General features: G+C 48.0%; 1 protein-coding gene across 3 annotated transcripts in view; it reads right to left on the bottom strand.

The window, feature by feature from the left end:
* Window positions 1-4,155: 4,155 nt before the first annotated feature.
* The window catches only part of rdgC (retinal degeneration C), a 352,883-nt gene continuing 334,130 nt past the window's right edge, over window positions 4,156-22,908 (bottom strand). For all 3 annotated transcript variants that reach the window (XM_065426871.2, XM_065426870.2, XM_070535421.1), the window contains exons 12-15: window positions 20,743-20,849; window positions 18,031-18,197; window positions 16,232-16,316; window positions 4,156-8,904 (exon numbers count right to left, since the gene is read on the bottom strand). In XM_065426871.2, coding sequence (XP_065282943.2) covers window positions 8,585-8,904; window positions 16,232-16,316; window positions 18,031-18,197; window positions 20,743-20,849 — 679 coding nt within the window. In that variant the 3' untranslated portion in view covers window positions 4,156-8,584. The remainder of the gene's footprint in view (window positions 8,905-16,231; window positions 16,317-18,030; window positions 18,198-20,742; window positions 20,850-22,908) is intronic.

The raw sequence follows: 22,908 nt of genomic DNA, 5'->3' as shown, positions 1-22,908 counted from the left end.
GTGTGGCAGGAAATAACACAGAAATTGCATTCATGAGTGTCTTGTTTATGAAAATACTAAATATCTCTAGAGATGTGAAGCTAAGATATCTACAGAAATTCTGAATTGGCAAAATCAAGACGTGAAAAAAATTTGTGCCTTGCGTTATTTTCTGGTATGTGGCAACTGTGTATGCTTAGTTTTTTTCCATGGAAAAATATTGCTCTGTGACATTGATTGATAAACGTCAGACGTTTATGCTTAAATAACAAGTTTATTATCTTTGTGCTGGATGTGGGTGCATATAGTGCATACCACAGTATCACTTCACTGGCTTAACTTGGGGAGATGTATGTACATACAGATGTGCACACAGCAGGAAACTTGGGTCACACACTTGTGTCTCATCGCGGCACACTTTCCATGCTTCCAGTGGTTCTGTGCACGTATAACATGCCGCAGCCAGTGCACTTCAGTTCATTATTAAACCGGCGCTTTCATATTTGGGCTAACAAAAACAAATAGCAAAGCAGTATCAATGTGCAGCTCTTTCTACAAATTGATCCCATGCCCCTGTGACACATGGTGCAATAGCAGCAATGGCCATTCTTTAAGAAAGCTTATGTCCGTGAGCTATGTGTCACGTTTACGTTTGGATCAAAACGAGCATTGTAGTCTCCCTCAACACCTCACCCCCTTCCTTGATTTTATAAACGTTGATCTTGGCATTCATTGATTCATTGTAATGGTCTACTAATTTATTCTGCGAAACTCAGCTAACTGCGCAGGACTGAAATAGTTTGGCAAATCGCTATAAAACTTAGCATTAAAGTGGCGTGGTTTGGCTCAAGCTCGTACCATATGACAGCATCTGACTAGAGCTATATCTGTATAATATTTCAAGAAGGTAGCTAAATAGCACCAAGAAGGAATTTTGCTGAGACATGTCGACCTACATCCAGAAAACTGCGTCAGATCAGAAAAAGGGAAAGAATATATGGTGTTACATACGCCACTTCGAAGCAAGTACATGGCAAAGATTCTCTTTGGTATTCCTTTCATCCTTATTCATAAGGGTTTTATAACCTTACATTTGTATAGGCTACCAATTGTCACTATTGTATTCTTGACTATCTTTAAAGAAATGTGCAGTAGATCACACATCAAGTGAAGAGGACTGCCAGAAACAGTGATGCACTGAAAATAATTTGGGGATATTTGCCATGTCCTCATAATTTGACGGTACTTTTGGAATTGGTCAAGACCAGGGACTGCGTAGTTTGATGACACTGCTGCTAGCAACTTGCAGACTGCAAATTGGGGCTGTAATGTATGCACTGAAAACCAGAAAACCTCTAGACGTTGCCTGAGGCATGTGTTCAACCCGGTATTCAAAAAGTTTTGTTGAAGAGGTGCACTTGACTTGATTTTGCCTTAATGCTACATAATACTATATAATATACCCTTTGCTCTTTCATTCATATAGCGATTTTGAAAGGCTGAGACAGTCTTTTCTAAATGAAGATTGATGAATGCCACAAGGAATGAAAAAAAGAATTAACAGAGAAACCTTTAGCTTGGTGAAAACCGGCATATTATGCAGAATGTGCAAGATAGCTGAGCCTGCAGAAAGGTGCATGTGGCAATGGCGAAAGCATGACTTGCGCCCGAGGCTGACCTCATACACGACACTTAGGTTAAGTACCACGGAATTATCGAATACTCGATACCGATGGCCCCCGCACACACCTTTGCCATTATCCGCAACCAATCAAGTAAGGGCAACGAAAAAAATGTGGAATGGAAACACAGGAGCTCACATATAGAGCTTTTGGCGTCGCCGGCCTGCCACAGCGATTGTCGGTGCGAAGTAGCACGCCACTCAAGCGGGTGGGTATCTTTACCACCTGGTCTAACTAGCTTTGAGCATGTTCCCTCCTCTGATTCAACAAGCCATCACTGGCATACAGTCATTGTCGAAAGAGTGCAGGTCACTCCTCTCTTGCATGGAACAGCCTCCAGGAAGTGCAGTAGGTTACTCCTGTGTGCACCGAGCATAGTGGAGGACATAGTGGTCTTTATAGAGTAATATGAAAAGGTGGAGGGGGGGGGGGATAAGCTTGACAGCATAACAAGAAATCCACCACTTCCATTCCCATAGATTTACTTTTGCCTGTGCATAATATAGACATCTTATGGATACTAGCATAAGACCACAAGTCCACAAGCTGTCTACTGGGGCAACATTCTCAAGCGATCACTTTCGGAGACACGTTCACTTTTGCGAGATTCCATGATACTAGTTCTTGACGCGTTGGCATCCGCGAGCGACAGCGTTCCTGGCGTGCTGATTGCCAGAACACTGTAGTCCATAGTCCCTGAAAGCGTCTGACGGTAGTCTCGTGAGAGCTCACAAAAGTGAAAGTATCTCCAAAAGTGATCGTGCGAGAATATCGCCCCTGGACCGTATATATGTTTGGCCTTGTACATGGACTAGCAGACCATTGATCCCATTCATGGAAAGATTTGAGGGCCTATAGAAGCTGTTTGAAGACTAGAGTCTTTATGAAGATAAATATCTGTGGAAATTCTGAATAGACAAAATTTTTCTCTTCATGATGATGCACCCATGACCTGCATACTTTTAACCAGTTCTGTGCTGTCAGTGTGCATGCCACCAGTGCGTTCGCAGGTTCGAGTGGTTCCCCGAACACTATTTCATTTTGTTTAGCACCTTCATCCAACATTGCTGCCACTGATTAGAATGTACGTATAGGAAGGGTGTGCTAAATGCCGATGTTAAAGCACAGCACTTATGGTATATAGAATATTTGTGGAATGGCAATATTAGCGGAACATCTGGCTGCTTGGCAAGCTGGAATGAGTAAATGCTTTGGGAATTAAGCTCTAAAAGATGGGACATAGAAGCAAGAAAAGATAAGATGAAGTATAATATATACGTTAATACCATTCATGGTCGTATGCTTAAGTTATTAAACATCTGTACAAGAGCGTAAGCAAAGTAATTGTCTGTTCTCACAGCTGCATAGAAACAGGGACATACCTGTTTCTTCAAACAATGTGGTAACAGAGTTGTGGATAGTATATGGACACATCTAAATGGACCTAGCTAGCACACACGCAACTGTGACCTCTGACACTTCATCTTGGAGCACTGATTTAGAGTGACGACGATAAGGCGAGCATTCAGATAGCACATTTCAGCGAGCATGTGATGAGTGACTACTTTTCTACCACTTGATTTCTAACCTCTTTACTGGATTCCGAACACTTCTGAAGTACGAAGGCAACAGGCCGCGGCCTTATATGTGTCTCTGAAGAATGAGCCGCATTCTGAAACCTGTGCTATGCATACGGCTTGGCACGCAGTCGTTAGAAAAGAAAACATATGGCTGTCCAACTTGGCGGACTCTACACAATATACATTTCGGGAGCACTACACCTTCTAATGTTTGCTAATCTATCAGGGGGGCTATACCTCTCATATCATACACAAGATACAATAGCACAAATGTCAGGAACAGTCAAAAACAAATGTGCGTCCCGCTGAGGAGCACCGGGTTTGTTGCATTGATAGCATTAGATGGCGCAGCTACGGAGGTAGCGCATGTTGAATGAGGAACAATAGTGGAGAACAATGGCATGGCGAAAAAAGTGGCATTACCTATAATATATGCGCCGTGACACACACAGTGAGAAATGTGCAAATTCAGCTGTGTAATCGTGATGGTACAAAAAAAGGCAACATCTAAAGAAGCTACATTATGCCATGAAGAGTGCTGAAAAAGAGTGTAATAGAGCCTAGTACTAGTATATCTTTTTCAACAAAGGGTACTATCACACAGACACGAGATTCACACGAAGGCAACAGCCCTCACAGCCTTCATTTGACAGAGGAATTCTCGTGCGTCATTCTTTAGTGTTTCACCATATGTTTTCTGTTGTGAAATTCCTAGAGGACTTAAGCCAAGACGACGAAGACAACCTCAAAATGAAGCCGTCATAGTGAAGTACTCGTGTTTCTTTTGCTGTTGCTTACTCAAAACATGGATCACAATGCTCGTTTCCATATAGCATTAGCTAAGCATGTGCGATTATTCAGCAACTCTGTACTCACTAAGTGTGCATTCTGAACTAACTACAGTGGACAATATGTTTGTGCATAAGCTACTGCTTTATTTCAAGGTTCCTAAAAAAGCAAAAATTAAGAGACATACACGAAGTTGCCACCACAATATGAAACATTCTTCTGTTAACTGGTGGCCATTCATTTCAGTAGCAGGTAAGCAAGTGCCCTAGCTGCTGGCTTTGATTTGATGGACTTGATTTGTTTCCAAAACCTCTGGGTCTGAGTGCAGATCATCGTTATCATGCGCCAACGTGTAAACCATGTGCGCAAACATAGACGCGCCTGTACGTCTGTCTTAAGGAAAAAGGCATCGCATCTTTATCATGTGGTCACCTTATTTAGGCCTAAATTGCCTGTATTTTATGCCTATAAATTTTTTTCCTGCAGAGATAAAGTGCTGTGACTATGTGTGCAGTTAGTCTACAGATTATAAATCACGAAATCGTGAAGGCTGTGTGGGCTGCGGCGATTGGGAGATAAGTTGCATTTATCAGGTCAGCTTAAGCGCGTATGTGAAAGTGAAAACAAATGCGCACTTGTCAGTGCAAAACCAGCGGATGTTCCTTGTATTGTAGGCCGCGATGTCCTATATTAAATCTCTTTAATATTGCCCAGCAAGATAATATAACATCTCGCCTTTTAGAGAGCCATAAAAAGAAAATTGCCACCCCACATGGCATTTCGTGATGAAGCTGACGATGTCTTTTGAATGTCCCCCAAGTAGGCAAATAGTTTGTAAAAGGTGGTTGCTTGCCCTTTCACTTTGTTCCATGATTACATAACATTCCTTTCTTATCAGGTCTGGCATGGAAACATCCGGTGGTTTTACGGCCAGCTTTCTTTCGGCCTTGGAGTGACAGAAAATGCAGAGCAGTGCGCGAACGGGAATCTCGAGTAGAGCTCGGCAGCAAGTTGGACCCTGAGGCGAATGCCTTCTATTTCAGTCTCTGGACCACCGTTTCAAACCAGCTGGTAAAATCATAAGACATGGTATAAGTGCAGGGATGGTACACATGCGTGCACACATACAGACATATACATGGACACAGCAAGCACAGAAAACAGTCGCCAGACAGAACGCAGCGTGCAAGCACACTTGAGAACACACATTGCAGCGAGGCACAGCTATACATAAGTGCGGAGTGTGCAACATGGGAACAATAATTAGTGCGCAATTGTAAGAACAGCGTTACATGTGCTTCGGCAATTGAATTGTGTTAGTATACGCACGTGAAAAGGACAGTATGATCAATAGGACGACTTTCAGAAGTCTCTCTTGTAGGATGCAACATATAGGAGATGCATGGCACAAGCGTGAGAATGGAGTGAGGTGAAACATACTTGGCTGATTTGTGGTGAGAGTCAGAGCGGCATTGAAACATAGCGATGTTAACAATGCTTGCGGTGTGCATGAGTGTGAAAAGCCTAATGCGTTAACATTAGCCCCCAAAATGGGTGGAAGCTTGCTTTGTTCCACATCCCAGGATCTTAAATGTGCCATTTAACGTCTCGCTGAGCTGATTCCACCAACTTTCGAAGGTGTGGTGACAGCTCCTGTGAACTGAATGAATACACATGAAGCTGGATCGGCCAGCACACTCAATGTGAATAGAGCTGGGGTTAGAAACAGATGCATACCATAAAGACCTGACACGCAACACCTTAACAAATTTCCCTATATTACGTACAAGTGCCCCAATACTGTGCCTTATGTAGGACACTGTCGCGAAATAACATTTTGCACTTGAGTGTCTGTTACAGGCACTGTGAAGCAACTGATAATCTTAAGTGACCCTTACATGACCCTGCATATAGGCACATGCTTGCCATATTCTGCATAAAAATCATGCGAAACTTGTGGCGCTGTCAAACTATTACAATATTTTGCCCCCGCACGTTACCTGTTGGGCCATGCATGCAGCAAAAGTACTGAAGTAAAAAACAAAGATGCTGACTTTTCCCAGCTGGCAATCAAAGATGCACTTGTACTCACTGTAACTGTGAATTGTTGAGGATAAGAAACATGTAAGGAAGCCAGCACAGGCGCTGCCTGTGTTGGTTGTTTTGTGCTCTTCATTAACATACATGAAGTGAAAGCCTGAGTTCTCCGAATAGGTAACCGTTTAATTTAAGCTTATTTAATGCAGCAAATTCTACAAGCCGCCTAGATTATCACCTTACATGCACATTTAAGACATGCATTCATTAGAGGCAGTTCAGCCTTTACAGATGACACCAATATTTGCACAAAGCTTCTTTAGTTTCCGTCAGCACAATCATCAATGCAGCAAGGAGCTTTCAGTCCCACAATGAAGCACTGCCCCTATCCCACTAAGTGTGCTGCTGAGCCCATAAAGCACCTTAAACATATTCAATGTACAGTCTGTCGGAAGTTCCAAAGCCACTTCGAGAGTGAGAAAGTCAGTCACGAGAACTTGTTGAGATCCTGTAAAATGACTGGTGTTCTTAAGGTCAGGAAAACTTGGAGTACTGTCTCTCTCAATCTTCGGGGCAACAAAATTTCTAGGATGTCCTGGCATGTGACCTGATGACAGGTCCAGTCACGTGCATAATGGCTTTGAAATTTATTGGCTGGTCTCATATTAAAGAAAGCAAGTGTAAGAAAATGGTATGTCTCATGCTTCGAGGGTGGCGAAGAGCCACGTGAATGGATTAAAGGGTAAGCCAGGCTGGAGCTAAGCACCCAGAATACATTGGTGGCTTTTGCCTTGTCTGGCAAGGTGAGTGGCACCAGCTGCTGAAACAGGAAGCAATACCCCTAAGTTTCCAAGTTATATTGTTGTGCACATATCAGACTAAGCTGTTGAAGCAGTATATGGTGTGCGAGTGTTTTGACATTTCATCACGACATTGTTACTGCAGCTCTTCCCACATTATGCGAAGTAGTGTAGCATCCCCAAAATTACCACTTCGCGGTGTTTGAACAGAAGGTGTTACTCACATTATGAGGCGTTGCGGTGTGCTCTAGTCAATACATCATTGGTCTACTTCATTAAATACCACGAAGGTTAACTGCATGACGTGGCTTCATGTGCTCTTCAGATTCAAACTTGCAGATTTCAGCTGCTTTGGCATCGTAATATTTTGTAAGGATTTAGTGGAGAACTAACGGGTTTGTTGGTACTACTATTCTCTGGCAATGCAGGAATGTAAGCTTGAAATCAAAACTAAGAAACTCCAAGAGCTTCCTGTTCCTTTGGCTGAGGCTGGGGAGAAGTTAGCAGTAAGGCTCGTGAAATGCTGTTTTGAAAATATATACAGAAAGAAAAATAGGCGAGCAACATACTTTGCTGGCTAAGAACGGCCGTCAGACTTCCACACATACTCGCACAGGTTGAAATACGCTCTTGTCATCAGCACAGGTCTGGCATATTCATTTCCTTTGAGCTCTGGCCAAAGGTAAGAACCAATATGGCGACGATGACGACTCCCAATTCTTTCTAGAGGCTGCTGTGCCCGCTTTGAAAACAGTGGTAAAATAGTGAAAAAGTAAGTCGTCCGTGAGATCTGCCTCGTTCAACACTAAAACAATGTGACAGCTAGCCTTTTGTCTTCAGCTCTTACAGGTGGGCCAGGAGCCATTTTGCGGTCTGAGCTTATAGGTGTAAATAGTGCACTATCCTGCATGAATGAATGTCACAATGGCATAGCGCATCCAATGAAATAGCAGCAGATTCCTTCTATTGCATAGCTGGACATGCCTGCTTGTCCATCTGTATGTATGTTACTACTTGTCTTATGCTTTCCATTCATGCTGTGACCTGCTTTACTAGTTTTGCTGGACCTAAGACCAGCCTGTAGGCTCATTGGCTGAAGAGCAGTGCTATAATTTATGTTTGAAGCTAGCTCAGTATCTTATTTCACAAATCCTGCAGGATTTCATGTCATATTTAGTTTACCTGTTTTTATAAATAACAAAACTAGATATGGAATGCCAAGTCCTGCTTTTACACATACGATTTGTAATGATCTACATCCCCCTCTCCTCTCCTTCCAAACGAAATGGAAATAATTTGCCCACCCTTTTTTTTGCACAAATGATGTTACAACAATCCTAAGCTCAATTTAGCACCTGGCAGTTTCACTTTGCATGTTGCAACTTTCCAGCCTTTGTCTTGGATGTGGCACCAGCTCTTTCCAACATTAGGGCATCGTTCCCCACATTCCCCATGAAAAGAGAATGTCTGCATTGTCGGGCGTGAGACAGCAAAAGTGGCAAAAGATGTTCTCAACAAATACAGGCAATGCGTTTTTGCCTGCATGACAGAACTTGTCGCTCTGGCGGTGGGATCAGCCCAGCAACAAGTGTTCGTTCCAACAGTGGCCATGGTTGAGATGAATGTGCGCACACCCTTCATCACGATTGAGTCCCGGAGGGCCTTGGCTATAAAAGACAGCCCCTATCGCCCAACCCACACACTGCATCTTGTCGCCTCAGAGCTTGGTGCAGTAGGACTCCTGTTCATCCTCTTCTTCTTCGGTGTCTTCGTCTTCGTCGATGGTGGCCACGGGCGCGGTGTTGGCCACACCGTTGCATGGTGCACCGTTGCTCTCCTTGGAGGCTGGCGGCGGCGTGAGCGGCCTCTTGTCCACCAGGCGGAAGGCCTCGAGGAACTCGTTGAAGTCGATGAAGCCATCTTTGTTGATGTCGATGCTCTTTGCCAGCTCCTCGACTTGCTCCTCGGACATGGGTGTGTTGGCATGCTGGGACAGGAGGTCGCACGCGTCCTTGAACTCCTCCATGGAGATCAGCCCTGCGAGTTGACCATTTCCACAAGAAGTTAACACATTGGTAGCTTCTCAATGGTTCAAAATGATCAATTCGACCGCAACTGTTACTGCATGGGTGTTCTATCTCACACTTATCTCGACTCTATGTTTACAGGTTCAGGCATGGTATTCAGATGTCCAGTTAGAGCCCCGTGGTTATAATGATGAGGCACTTCTGAAATAATGGCGATGAAATAGGGCAAGTTTGCTCAAGGAATCAGTTCGCGATCTGGTCAGAATGTATTGTTGGGCTAGTTCAATTGTCATGGCCTACAAATGGCGACATAGAACATAGAAATAGGAAGGCATCAAGACGATCACAAAATAAGGTCCTTTGTGATGATCTTGATGCCTTCCTATTTGTCGTTCGTGTTCTCTGCCACCGTTTGAAAGTCATGATCGCTTGCTGGACCGTGATTTTCAAGTGATGCCTTCTGCTCAATTCTGTATGCCTGTTATGCCACTCTTATCCACTGTTCATGGCCAGCTAATCCCATTGATAATGCGCGGGCAGAGCGTTGCTCTGACCACTGGCGAAGCATGGAAAGGAATAGCATTGGAAAAGGCATCGCTACAAAATCGTGGCCCTGGGCTGATTCCTGGCCTATCCCTCGATGGGTTGCGCCATATTGCTTGAAACAAACAATCAACCAACTTGACTGCAGGCTCCTCTTACGCCAATTAGTCTCGCTGTCTTTTGAAGCGGTTAGATTGTTTTCTCTTTATTTATTCATTTTTAGTCAAAACGTGGGTATATGAATTTAGCATGGTTCAACCATCACACAAGCACAGAAATGACACAGAACACAGAAACGCGAGCTGTGTCCGTCTTCGCGCCGTGCCTGTTCCGTGTTTAACTTGTATACTTGAGCAATGCATTGACTTTGCAAACTACAAATTATCTTCATTCCAGGGTGCCGCCATATTGCATATGCATTGTCAAAATCTATGAGCTATTTGGTTTTGCCACCCTACTAGCTTTGGCGAATAGGCTCTGTGGCAATTGCTGGTGGTTGTTTTCGGGTTGGTACAGTTTACTTAGTATAATGTGATGTCATCTATGCTGGAAAAACGATTTTTGATGCTAAAGCGTCAAATGGCTCATTGAGTGAAAAAGCCTCACATCTTTTGGCTGTAGCAGGGAAGCGACACCTAAGCTTCCATTGCCAGTGGCTGCGACGCCACGTCACAAGTGCAAGTCACAACGCGCGCAAGCTCGCGTCCGCGCGTTAACGCATGCACAGACGGTACGGCATGGCTCGTACTCGTCGAAACTCGGAGTGATCTCGGGGCGTGGACTCCTCTCTGTCATCGCGCGCTTGGGCTACCTTGGGCGTTGGCGTCCTTGTTTGTTGGCTTCTCGTGATATGTCACAAAGTGCAAAGCGGCGTCTGCTAAGGCGTCTATGAGTGAGCCCAGTGAACGCGCGCCCTTGTGGATGCAAGCCGCCATTCCTCGCGAGGCGCGGCAGACGCGAGCTCTCACGCGCCCGCAAGCGTAGGTACGGTAGAGAGCTTCATCGAGGTCGCGCCGCGTTTCGACGCGTACTAGCCGTGCCGCACTGTCTGCGCATGCATGGGCGCGTGGACGCGAGCGCTTAACCGAGTGAACGAGCCAGCGAATGATGAAAGCCAACGCGGAGCGCAGTGGGATGAAAGACGTGAGGAGGAAAGCGAAGAGGAGGGTGCAGAGGAAGTGGAAAGCGGAGGAGGGTATGTTGGAAGTTTACGAAGAAAAGTGAAGTGCGACGATGGCTACAAGATGACGCCAGATTAGCGCGCGTCGTCTGGGAGGTCCGCGCGTCCGTCCGTCGGCGGCTGCTGCTGTGAATTGCGCCAACGCGTGTCCTACGCGCTGGCTCTCGCGTTTTTCCGGGTTTTTACAAACGCTAGTAGGTGCAGCGGAGCTTGGCGCTTTTCGCGGCGCTCGACGTTTCTGCGCAGGTGCGAGTGAGCGGGTGCGAGAGAGAAAATCTGGGGCCTTGCTCCTTGAAAGCGTGTTGTATGCGTTTGTCCCCTAGGTATGTCGGCATTGCGGAGTGCGGTCCGGTTTGTTGCTCCGCCGCTGGCTGCCCGCGCGGTTAGGGAGTGGGCACGGACGCCCCATTTGGTGATCGCTGTGTCTGATGGGGCAAGGTACGGACTGTTGTTGTATAAGTCGCGGGTAGCTTTTTTAGTCGCGATGATAGATTGCATTTTTTACAAGCACTGCTCCAGGAGTGCACATGTAACCGGCAAACGGAGGCCTCAGGACAGCATCTGAGGTTGAGTTAAAGCAGGCGGCGCAGGATCTCCGGGGCACCCAAGCGGTAGCGGGGGGATCAAAGACGGAAGCAGGGCAGCCCGTGGGTTGGGGCTGCGGAGGCCGAAGCGTGCCAGGGGGTACTCGCATAAAAAATTGGCTGTACACGACAGCGGGCAGCCAATCTTATATACTCCTGGCACGCGCAGGCCTTGGCGAGCTCCAACCCACGTACCAGTCCGGGTTCTACCTTATATGTCCCCGTTGCCGCTTTGGTGTCCTGGAGGCGCCGCCAATTATGCGAAATAATGTCACGTTCTTTTAATGAGTAAAAAACACGATTGAATACATATAATTGCGTCGAGCCGCCAACTTGCGATGCTAAGTTCAGCGCTACCGCGCCCCGCGACATCTGCCAGCACGCCTAGGCACAAGCGCATACAACACGCGCTAAGAAACTCCTCCGCAGTGCCTAGGCAGAGTCGTATATTCAAGGAGCAAAAGTCCCCACATTTCCTCGCTCGCACCCGCTCTTAGTCGCGCATGCGCGCAAACGTCCGTCGTGTCCGCAAGTGCCACGCTCCTCTGTACCTACTAGCAATTGCAAATACGCTTCCTGATTAGCGAAGCAGTCGCGCCACACTTCGCTCCATTTGCAACGTGCCGTACGAGACATAGTCATATATATGGTCAGAATACAGAATTAATGACATCGGACTGGAGCGCGTGTCTGCCTACAAGTATCTCGGTGTCTACATATCTGATGACTTGTCATGGCATACTCACATTGACTACATCACAGGTAATGCAAATCGCATTCTCGGTTATTTCCGACGCAATTTATTCCAAACTCTACAGCGCCTAAAATTAATGCTTTATCAAACTTTCGTTCGTGCGAAACTCGAATACGCGTGTGCAGTTTGGGATCCGGCACACCGCGCTCTCATTCCATCCATAGAATCCCTTCAAAATCGATCAGCTCGTTTTATTATGTCGAACTATTCACGTACCGCTAGTGTCTCGCAGATGAAATCGTCACTTACCCTTCCTGACCTTCAAACTCGACGCAACATCTCGCGCCTTTGTTTATTCCACAAAGTGTTCCATCAACATTCATTGAATCAGCAACTCATTTCGCAGCCAGTGTACTTATCCTCCCGTATCGATCACAGCAATAAGGTAGCTGTTCCTCTTTGTCGCACTGACTTGTTCCTGCATTCTTTTATGCCGAAAACCTGTTCCGAGTGGAACCGCCTTCCCTCTTCTATCGCCACCTTAGCCGATGCGCCATCATTCAAGACCGCTGTGACAGATTATCTTTTAAAATGACTGGAATTTTGCTGTTTTTTTCCCTTTCATTTTGCTGCTCTTACTGTCTCTTTATCTTGCCCTTGTATTATACGCTTGAATGCTTTTTGTTTGTAAACCATTGTGGGGATGCGCGACCCTCGCGCCTCCCCTGATGTTTTTCCCGCATAGCGCGTCTCCTGTAGTGCGGCTTCGCCGCACACGCGGCGGTCCGAGTGGTACAGGCGCAGTGCGAGAGATGGCGCTAGTGTTGCGCGGCCGCGAAGTTACTTGGGCGCCGAAAGGAAGGCGCTTGCTCTCTTGGGTTCGAGACAGCGAGCGTGCCGCACGTGCAGCAACTCTCTTCCCCGGTGGGTCGCCGAACAGCGCGGACATCCCGCGTGCGCGGCGACCGATGCATCTGCGAGACCGCCTCGCGTGGCCGCCATCGAACGCGCCACGATTCGCGTGACCGTACACGCGAACGACCAGGCGCTGGGATCCAGCATGGAGCGAACATATTCGCTCGCTTCCGGTCGCGGTGAGTCGGACTTCTAGATCTGTCGCGCGCCCATCGGCATGTTTGTGGATGGCAACTCGGCTAGCAGGCATTGATGTATGAAAGGTGCAATAAATTCACTTGTGACTGTTTGCACTACTGTGTTGTCGTTCCTTTGTCCCAAGAGTACGGTGTGAGATATCCCACATCAGACCCCACATCTGGCGCCCAACGTGGGGCTCTTGGGGCATCGGACGATAATTTTACGTGTTGCTTCGTTCGAGACCTTTCTTTGAACCGAAGCGTAGGCCTAGCGTGGATTTTGATCGCTAGCGTCAGCGGCGTGCTTTCTTGAGCGAGGCGGCGGTGGTTGTAGTGTGTTTGAACATGTCAACGTGCTAAGCCTTTTCGCAAGTGTTTTTTTTAATGGCATTCGTTGGTACGAGAGCCACGTGGTCTGCATCCTGGGAGAGCGAGGCTGAGCGCCCGCGGAGCAGTGGCAAGCCTGAAGCGAGTGAGTACGGAAGCCTCGTGGGTGGTCCGAATTTCTTATGTAAATAGCTTCTTCTATCTCTTTGACTCGGATGAAGTCGCGGCTCTGGGAGCCGGGTGGCCGCGGGCCACAGGTGCCACTACGGGCTGACTGGTATTGCGGCCTGGCACCGGGCGCTCCGACACCGTCTGGGACGGTGGGCGCCGTCAACTCGGATGCTGTGTGCACCGAGCGGAGTAGGACCACCTCACAGAGCTGACGTCTCCTCGCGGCTGCCTGTTTTGCGCCCATTTTGGGTGTTGTTTTTGGATGCCGGTTGTTGTCAGGGTAGCGACGCTTTAAGACTAAGGCTTTACGAAGCTGCCTGTCGCACGTGGAGGGACACAACCGGGTGGACCGTGGCGTTGAGGCGTTGCAATTTGCTTCCCTCATTCTATTTAGCCTCGCACGAATTGAAATTACTCGTTCGACTCAAGGAAGCGAGCTTCGTTCACGTGAACTCAGCATCTGAGTTGCTGCCCGATCTTTTGCTAGCCGAGTTGAACATCGTACCACGTGGGCGATGCGCATGCATAATTCCTCTCCCTTGCACTACTTTAGTGTTTGCCGAGTGTGTTGAGTTTACGCAGTGTGATTGGAGTCACCCCTGGTTTGCCGTCACCTGCACATCGTCTGCGCTGCTGCCCGGACTACGATCGAGCCACCCCGGGCGATGGTGATGCTGTGGCCAGTTCGGCGCGGCGACTTCGGCGGCCTCCTGTGTCCAGCTCACAACCTTCGGCGGCGGACAGCGGTCACCGACAGCTACTGCGGCTCCCGCCAGCAGGGCGAGTTGGCGCGAGCGACGCTTGCTCGTACCGACTACTGCGTCGTCGTCGTCTCCGGAGACCTGGCCTGGAATCGTGCCGTCGAGTCTACAAAGCTGCTGCTGTGACCGGCGAACGCCAGCGGTGTACCCAAGAACAGTCGGCTCGCATGTTATGGACAGCGTGTAGACATTTCCTCAGCGCGACCACTGTTGCATGTATCACCCTGTTCGCGAAGCACTGGTTAATGTTAGACCGTGTCACGTTTCGCCGGAATAAGATTTAAGGTCGGGGGGATGTGGGGATGCGCGACCCTCGCGCCTCCCCTGATGTTTTTCCCGCATAGCGCGTCTCCTGTAGTGCGGCTTCGCCGCATACGCGGCGGTCCGAGTGGTACAGGCGCAGTGCGAGAGATGGCGCTAGTGTTGCGCGGCCGCGAAGTTACTTGGGCGCCGAAAGGAAGGCGCTTGCTCTCTTGGGTTCGAGACAGCGAGCGTGCCGCACGTGCAGCAACTCTCTTCCCCGGTGGGTCGCCGAACAGCGTGGACATCCCGCGTGCGCGGCGACCGATGCATCTGCGAGACCGCCTCGCGTGGCCGCCATCGAACGCGCCACGATTCGCGTGACCGTACACGCGAACGACCAGGCGCTGGGATCCAGCATGGAGCGAACATATTCGCTCGCTTCCGGTCGCGGTGAGTCGGACTTCTAGATCTGTCGCGCGCCCATCGGCATGTTTGTGTATAGCAACTCGGCTAGCAGGCATTGATGTATGAAAGGTGCAATAAATGCACTTGTGACTGTTTGCACTACTGTGTTGTCGTTCCTTTGTCCCAAGAGTACGGTGTGAGATATCCCACATCAGACCCCACACCATGTACCCACCCCCTCTGTAATGCCCATTGGACCCTGAGGGTATGATAATAAAAATAAAATTACACGTCCTGCCCATACTCATTTCTTTTTCTTGAAATCAAGAAAGCGAAACGGGCATGGGCAGGACATGTAATGAGGAGGGAAGATAACCGATGGTCATTAAGGGTTACGGAGTGGATTCCAAGGGAAGGGAAGCGTAGCAGGGGGCGGCAGAAAGTTAGGTGGGCGGATGAGATTAAGAAGTTTGCAGGGACGACATGGCCACAATTAGTGCATGACCGGGGTTGTTGGAGTAGTATGGGAGAGGCCTTTGCCCTGCAGTGGGCGTAACCAGGCTGATGATGATGATGTACGAGACAGATTGACCACGCCAGACAATATATCGTAAAATAAGAACACGTATAGAGCTGCGCTCAAATTTCGCTTTAGGCAGTGTTGTAATCATCGGTGACTATTTCTTTCCCCTGTTCACGGTGGCAATCATGCAGATGCAGCTGGTCTTCGTCGAGCAGAAGCCGATGCAGTCAAATTTTTCCAAAAACCACGCGCCATGGCTGGAGACGCACGTCGCATGTTTTCGCAGCAAAGAGCTTCCGCTTTCTGTAGTTATCACTGCAGCCAGACTGCGGAATGGTTCCTCGACATTCTTGTGTTAGCTGACGTCACAAAACTATTTTACCAAAAGAACTGAATTACCCCGAAATCGTTCCACACCACACAACGGCAACATACTTAAGCAGCACCGCATCGGCTCGCACAGGCTAGAAAGGAGGAAAAGCTCGTCGCGCGCCGATTGCCATACGTTTCCTCCTCGCCCGATGAAAAGTTGTACGCGTCTCTTTCCTTTGTGTTACAATATTTCAATATGAAGCTGTCAAAAGCAAACATACAGCCTGAGTCATGTCAGAAGACGCTGCATTGCGCAGTATGCCTCCTGGTTTCACGATGCGTGAAGATTAATTTCATCATTATTCGAAAAGCGCACTCTTCTGTAACTAATCTTTTCGAGCGTGCCAAGAATTAGAAACCTGCCAAGTCGTTTGCGCCGTGAGTCGCGAACGTCACAACATAGTCGTTCCTTCGTACACATGATTTGTAGATTGACTTACCGGACCCATCCTTGTCCATAATCCTGAATATTGTTTCCAAGCTGTCTTTGTTTCTGTACAGCGACTCGAGGAAGGTCGGGCCATTCTGAAAATGAACAGAAGAGCTTTCAATGGAAGTCTCATCCAGCAATAAATACTGAAAGTTCAACGCTGACAGCGTCTTTGTTCAAATAAAGACACGGTTTCGCAGCCTATAGCTACGAGCACTAGAAGCATTGTTTAGTCCTAGGTAGGTTTCAGTAGCTCTCTGGCAAAAAAACACGTAGCTTTATTGCGATAGCAGTTGTGTGGACACTACAGGCGAATTTCCGCCGTCGCCGTGGTGTTCCGTACAAAGTGTGATAACATTGCAACCGCGCACCGTTTGCTGTAGGTGCGAGCGAAAGCTTGCGAGAGTGAGCCGATATGCATGGTGGTTTGATGCGGCGGTGTCTTCTCGCGCTCGCGAGGGAGGAAAGCGGGGAGGGTGCGCGCCGTCTTCTCACGCGCGCAAAGGGGTAGCGGGGAGATGTGGGCGCACCAGGACAGGGGGTGAGGGTATGGCGTTTTACGTGTCAGAACCACGATCTGATTGTGAGGCACGCTGTAGTGGGGGGCTCCGGAAATTCCAACCACATGAGTTCTTTAACGTGCATGTAAGTCTAAGTACATGGATATTTTTGCATTTCGCCCCCATAGAAGGGGGGGGGGGAGGGGAAGAGAGAAGGCTAGTGAGCATCTCTCACTCTAGCAGCGGCTGCTGAGTGCGGCCGCGCGCTTTCTACCTTGGGGATTATCTGCGCTGGGTTCGAAAAGCAGGCGGCTGGATATAGCACGGCGGCTTCGTGTGCACTGTGTTTTTAATGTTGCCGCTTTTCATCACGCCAGCGTACTGACAATGAGTGCCCGCGAGTGCACGCTACTTCGTATAGGTGTGTAATAATTTGCTATCGCAATCAATGCTTCGCCTGTCGGGCGAAACTGTGACTTTTTTTGACAATACCGCAAATGGTAAAAGTGTTGCGTCACGGTCCATGCGAGTATCTCCAAGGGAGCCGTCGTTACCTAGGGAATGCCGAATATACAGGGGAACGTTAAGCGTCTCTGAAGGTGACTTGGCCTAAGACACGGCAATCTGTGCATAAACAATGCTTTATTGGAACTGGGCCTTCAAGACAAACCATGGCTCTCTCGCAGTACAGCTTGCTTCCATGTAACACATCTAGCATAAGCGCTTAGATATTACACGACTAGAAAAATAAAAGAAGAAGAAATAAAGCAAAAAAAGGGTAGATATTATTGAAACTGGCACGCAGTGAACGGCGAACCTTCTTGTCTCCTAAATATGGCGATCCGAGTGGGGCTAATAACATCTCGTATAACTGTATACTTGAGTGCCTGTGTTGATGTGTTAGTGACTCAGGTACTCGAGTCAACGACTGCGCTAAGTAGCTTCCATCGCAATGTGCCTCTTCACATGACCCTGCAACCACAGTCATACAACCAAACGAAGGTTTTCATTTGTAAGCAATGCTCAAAGTTGGCCTTCGCTTGAACGCTATTGTGCACTGCTCAGTAACTGTTGCCAATTCGTGCCTCTGCAAGCACTATCACTAAACCACTATTACAGCCACAATATATTGTTCTTCGGGCGCGCCTTCTGTATGCTGTGGCTTTTCTATGAAGATGCTATTCTGAAGAACCCCCCTACCCCTCTCATATTGGTATTCCGATAATGGCCACAGCACTGCCGCCTTTTCCTTAAGCGTAATTGTAAAGAAGCTTTGTGCACCACCAGAAGGACGATTGCATGTTCTGACCTGAGCGAGTTTGTTGGTGAGCGCGTACTCGTCGAAGGTGGACTCGTAAAGGACGCCCCCGGTGACCGGATCGCACTGAGCGATCTTGGGGCACAGTATGCGCCACGTGACATGCAGGCCGACCACGTTCTCCATCACCGTGCACCAGTCTGACAGGCTCACCTGACCTGCGAGACAACGGCGGTTTAATAGGGCTCGCGCAAGCGAGCATGGCTTGAAGGCACACCGATCGAGGTAAGTCGGCGGGAGGTCGTTTTGCACCGTTCGCGGAAGGGTCTGACCAAAGAAAGAAAGAAAGTTATGGATGGTGACTCAACCTCTAGTTGACGTCGATGGAAGACGAAGTCTTGCTGAGTGAGTTGGGGGTGAGAACGAGGTTTATAGATCCCACAATTTATTGCGAGAGCCGCGCTACAGCGACAAAGTTTGATCGACGTCAACTAGACGTTAAATCGCCTTCCAAAATTCTGTCATCTGCTATCACCATCCTAAGTTATGATCATCTTCATTATGATTATGACCATCATGATCATCACCATCAGTTATAGTTATCGTCATCATAGTCATCATACACCCACTCACATACTAAGAGGCACGTACCCAGTGGCCCCAGTGGTACTTCTATTTAAACTGCACTATTTTCGGGTCCGTCCACGAAAGAGGTTAGGAAAACATATACCGTATACGAAAAAGTGAAAGTAACTCCCAAGAAACAAAGAAAAGACTTCGTCTTTAAAGGAGCACATCTCTTACGCAGTTTAAAAGAGCTTTTTCTTGTTGGCCGGCGTTCCCCGCGACCGCTGCTCATGATCGGCACGTCCACGCATGGCTAATCGCAGGCGGACCTAACTTAAAGTAAAAAAAAAAAACGCTTTGTGACTACGTGACCTCATGTCTGAGCGATCTGCATGTCAGTCATTTGGAAAGGCGCTTCGGTGGAGCGATCGGCACAAGTTACTTGCCAGGCTCCCTCCACCGGCAGCGAGCTCCACTCGTAATACGCTTCCTCCTCCCTTCTCAGCTGATATAGAAGACGCTACCTTTTTTTCCTTTATTTCTTAGTTAGGTCTTGTAACGGAGGGATCGCATCCCTCTACGCCAGCCTGCAGGGACCCTTTTCTTGGCTTCTCAATAAATCCTCGTTACAATGTGCCCGACTCTGCTTTGGCCGGAGCTGCGGCGATAACCTTTGTTTACATCTACAGGCAACGGGCACGGGCAATTGCACAACCACGACACCCGTGAGGGCCAGAGAAGATGGCAGCGGCCGGGTCGCTCGCCTATCGACCACGTGGCGCAGCTCGACGAGCGGCCGTTTTTCCGAGTGCGCCTCTCCGTGCTGTTGTGACTGAGAACACGCCGCCAACGACGTCTGGCTGGCTCGGACACTTATTTATGTCGCGCTAGCATGGAACAGCGTCCACCGAGTCGCGACGGCACGCGAACCTCACATTTAAGCGTTCGGCGACTGCTCCACTGGGAGCGTCGATCCTTATCTTGACCGTAAAGTTTCGTACGACCTTATACCTACCAAAGCAGACCAGTGCTACAACTTTACCTGTATCGACCACGAAAGCGCATACCTCTTGCTTCCTTTTGTTAATCCCTATTGTTCTCCTGAACATGGTAAAGCGAAGCGTTCTTCGTTAACCCTCCCGCAGACATTGCGGATCGTGGCTGCTGCTGATGCTGCTGTGTAACGGAATAGTTGACAAAACAGGAGAGCATGCATATAGCATATCTACTTATATATAGTCATTTCATTTCATTTTATTTGTGCCCATTTACAAGCAAATGGAGGGGGCCAAGGTAAAAGCTGCTTATTGGCAGCTTGAGTGGTCCCTGGCCCCCTTTACATATTGGCAGACCGGTGGCAAAGAACACTTTCAGAAATGAAAAAAATAAAGAACAGTGGGTTACATGAAATAAATTACATTTCTTTAATTGAATGCATATGGTTTTACGGAATCATGGCGATTTAAATGGTAGTTTTCACCAGACAGATGAGCTCCGATGGCGTCAAGGTATGGATGTCAATGACGGCTTCTAGGTAAGAATTTATTAGCCGTGGCAAGGTATTTGCGACCATTTCTGAACTACTTCTACAGTGGTGCCGGTGATCGGCTCTGTTGTCTGCGGAATTACGCAATGAAGCAGCAGATGGTAGATTAATATCCTCGCTGAAACAAATATACGCCTTCAAGCGTATAATTACTTTCTCAAAGCAAAGCTTTCTGTGCGGTTCTACCTGGGGTTCGGCGCGAATGCCTGGCCGGTTTCTCGCAAGCGATACGGCTGGATCCCAGAGAGACATTCTTCCTCACTTCGAACTCAACACAGTCCTCTAGGAGGACACTTACATAATATTGATAATTGAAAGCAAGGATTGCGACATACATAAGCAAATTTTAAACTTCCTTTTGTTTTATTCAAGCTTTACTTTACACAACCTTATACGACGCTCAAGTTCAGTACGCGGTCTTTCGTCAAATATATGATTAGTAGCAGTGAAAGGCGCAGAACAACTGCAACCATATAAGTTCATCATCGGCGAATGTCGTTTAGCCTAGCTATTTTGCCGATACCAAATATTAGTAAAGCAAATATTTCTTCAAAATTCATTGTGCCGCGGCCTACTTTCTTTTCCATCCCGGGAAAGTTTTCGTGACTTGAGCACGGGGTTTCAATTCGTGTCAAAGGAAGAGGAGTCACCTTTTCCTTCTGGATCGTACTTGTGGAACTCTGCCCGTAGAGGCGTCTGGCAGGCATATATGTGCTGCTTGAGCTCCCTGAGCGCGCTGTGTTCGATGTAGCCGCTCCTGCAAACGCATCAGGTCACAAAGTAGTTTTGCTCTTGTTACAAAGCGTGGAGAAATTGACTAGGAGGGAGCTTCAATTGACAGTCTTGAAGCCTGGTAAAAAATAAACATAATGGAAAGGCTTACGGGGAAATAGGCCCTCACTTTGTGATTGGCAAGCGGTAATTTCTAGCCGCCGATCGTGCGGAGAGTATGTGAGAGAGCAGAGCGGAAAGCTGGTAGCGAGGGCCCATCGTAGCGAGGGGGTCATTACGAGCTACCACTAACAAAACAATGCATTCAAACGTGCGGTATTCACATAGGGCCTATTTCGCAATAGTCAACGCACAGATGAGCGCCCAAGGAAAGGAATGGCAGCGCCAGGGGAGGTTGCCTCGCCGAGGCTAGCTGCCTGATGTCATGTCTCTATGCAAGTTTCTTTTCCTCCTTCTTCCGTGTTACAATGCAAGGAGTGGACGCATGCGTGTACAAGTGGAGAAGAAATGTTAGCGAGCCATGTTCACTAGACACAAGGGCTGCAATTTGCTATCTGGGGATAATCAAGAGCCGTAGTCTAAAACGATCACTTTCGCCGATACCATCGCCTTGACCACGCCTTCACCATCGGCGCGCGCTGATTGGCTGTTTTAGCACAATCGGATGAGCTGATCGGCTGATTGAGCACTACGTAATTTGATTTTGTTCAACCAACCAATCAGCGCGCGCCTAACGGCGATAGTATCGCCGAAGTGGATCGTTTCAGAATACGTCCCCAGGAAGCAGATTGTGCTCACGCACTACCTCGGGAGTGAGAGTGATTGTGAAGAGGAAGAGGCGCTATTTTATGCTACCATTTAGGAAGCACCACTCAGCGCCTTGGGGAAGGAAGGAGGTATAAAGAAGAGAAAAGAGGGAAAAGGCCCAGGCGTTAACAGAGCCCTTGGCTTTCAGCAGTAGCCAGGCCGCGCATTTACGAGTTACATGATGCTGACTTTCGTGATCCTACATATATGTAGTATACGTGCCCCCTCGGGATGGCTCTCGATCAAAAATGTAGGGACGATAGCTGACCGGCAGTGTCAGCACGTTTTGACGAGCGGCCGATCCCTCCAGACGCAATACCTTGAGATTGGGTTTCTGACTGCACTGCAAAATATCCCGTGCAGGGTGTGGCCACACCCTGTACAGATTATTTTGCAAGCATAATCCGGATTCTGCGGTGCAGTGCTTACTAGATTTTTGAATACACTCGAACCAATTTTTAATACCACCACTATGTCTTAAACACTGGCAACTCAAGATAGCTGAGAACTTAAAAACAGTACACGCAAACCTGGACGTTCGTTAGCCGACCGAGCGTAGAATTAGAATTTTATACGAGTATACTGTCATCGGACTATAGGAGCTCAAACAGAAGACCACGCAGTGCACACGGACAATGCTCGACTTGCACTTCGTGCTTCTTTAATTGTCTCTCTCTCCAGTCTGCTGGCCGTACTTCTATAGAATCAGGCACTGTCTATTCCAGCTTCAAATTGCTTTAAGGGGCCCTGAGCCACATTTTACGGAAGCGGATAATTGCATTTGAAGTTAAATGAGACTGTTTGAGAAATAATTTGCCCCAGGAAGTACTTCTGTGGGTTCTGCATCAACAGAGTTATTAGCAATCAAACATCGCGTTCGCGGAGCTTCCGCTCCTTCTTCAATGACTTGCACTGCATGCGAAGGCGTCGTGCGCCCACAACGTTCCTCCTACTGAACATCACCGTGGTGCGCAGTTCAAATTTGATTTTGGATGTTGACGTAGACGCCGATTTTTCCGATGTTGGCGCCTACGACGCGCCAAACGCGGTTGTCCAGCTTCGCACTAATATTGCTGCGTGGTTAAAACGCTGTTCCATAAATTTTACACGGAAACGCACAAGAAAGCCAACTACATACATGAGCTCTATGCAGGTGCGTATTCCTTGTACTAACACGTTAATAACATATCCATTTAGTTGAATAAAAATCACCGCCCAAGCACTCCGTACAGATGGTTAACCAGCGAAGCTGAAACATGCGGCCCCGGTGCTTAACA

Source organism: Dermacentor albipictus, chromosome 3 (assembly GCF_038994185.2).
Source record: "Dermacentor albipictus isolate Rhodes 1998 colony chromosome 3, USDA_Dalb.pri_finalv2, whole genome shotgun sequence".
NCBI classification, from domain to species: domain Eukaryota; kingdom Metazoa; phylum Arthropoda; class Arachnida; order Ixodida; family Ixodidae; genus Dermacentor; species Dermacentor albipictus.
The sequence above is the reverse complement of the archived record's forward strand: the minus strand, read 5'-3'. Positions and strand labels throughout refer to the sequence as shown.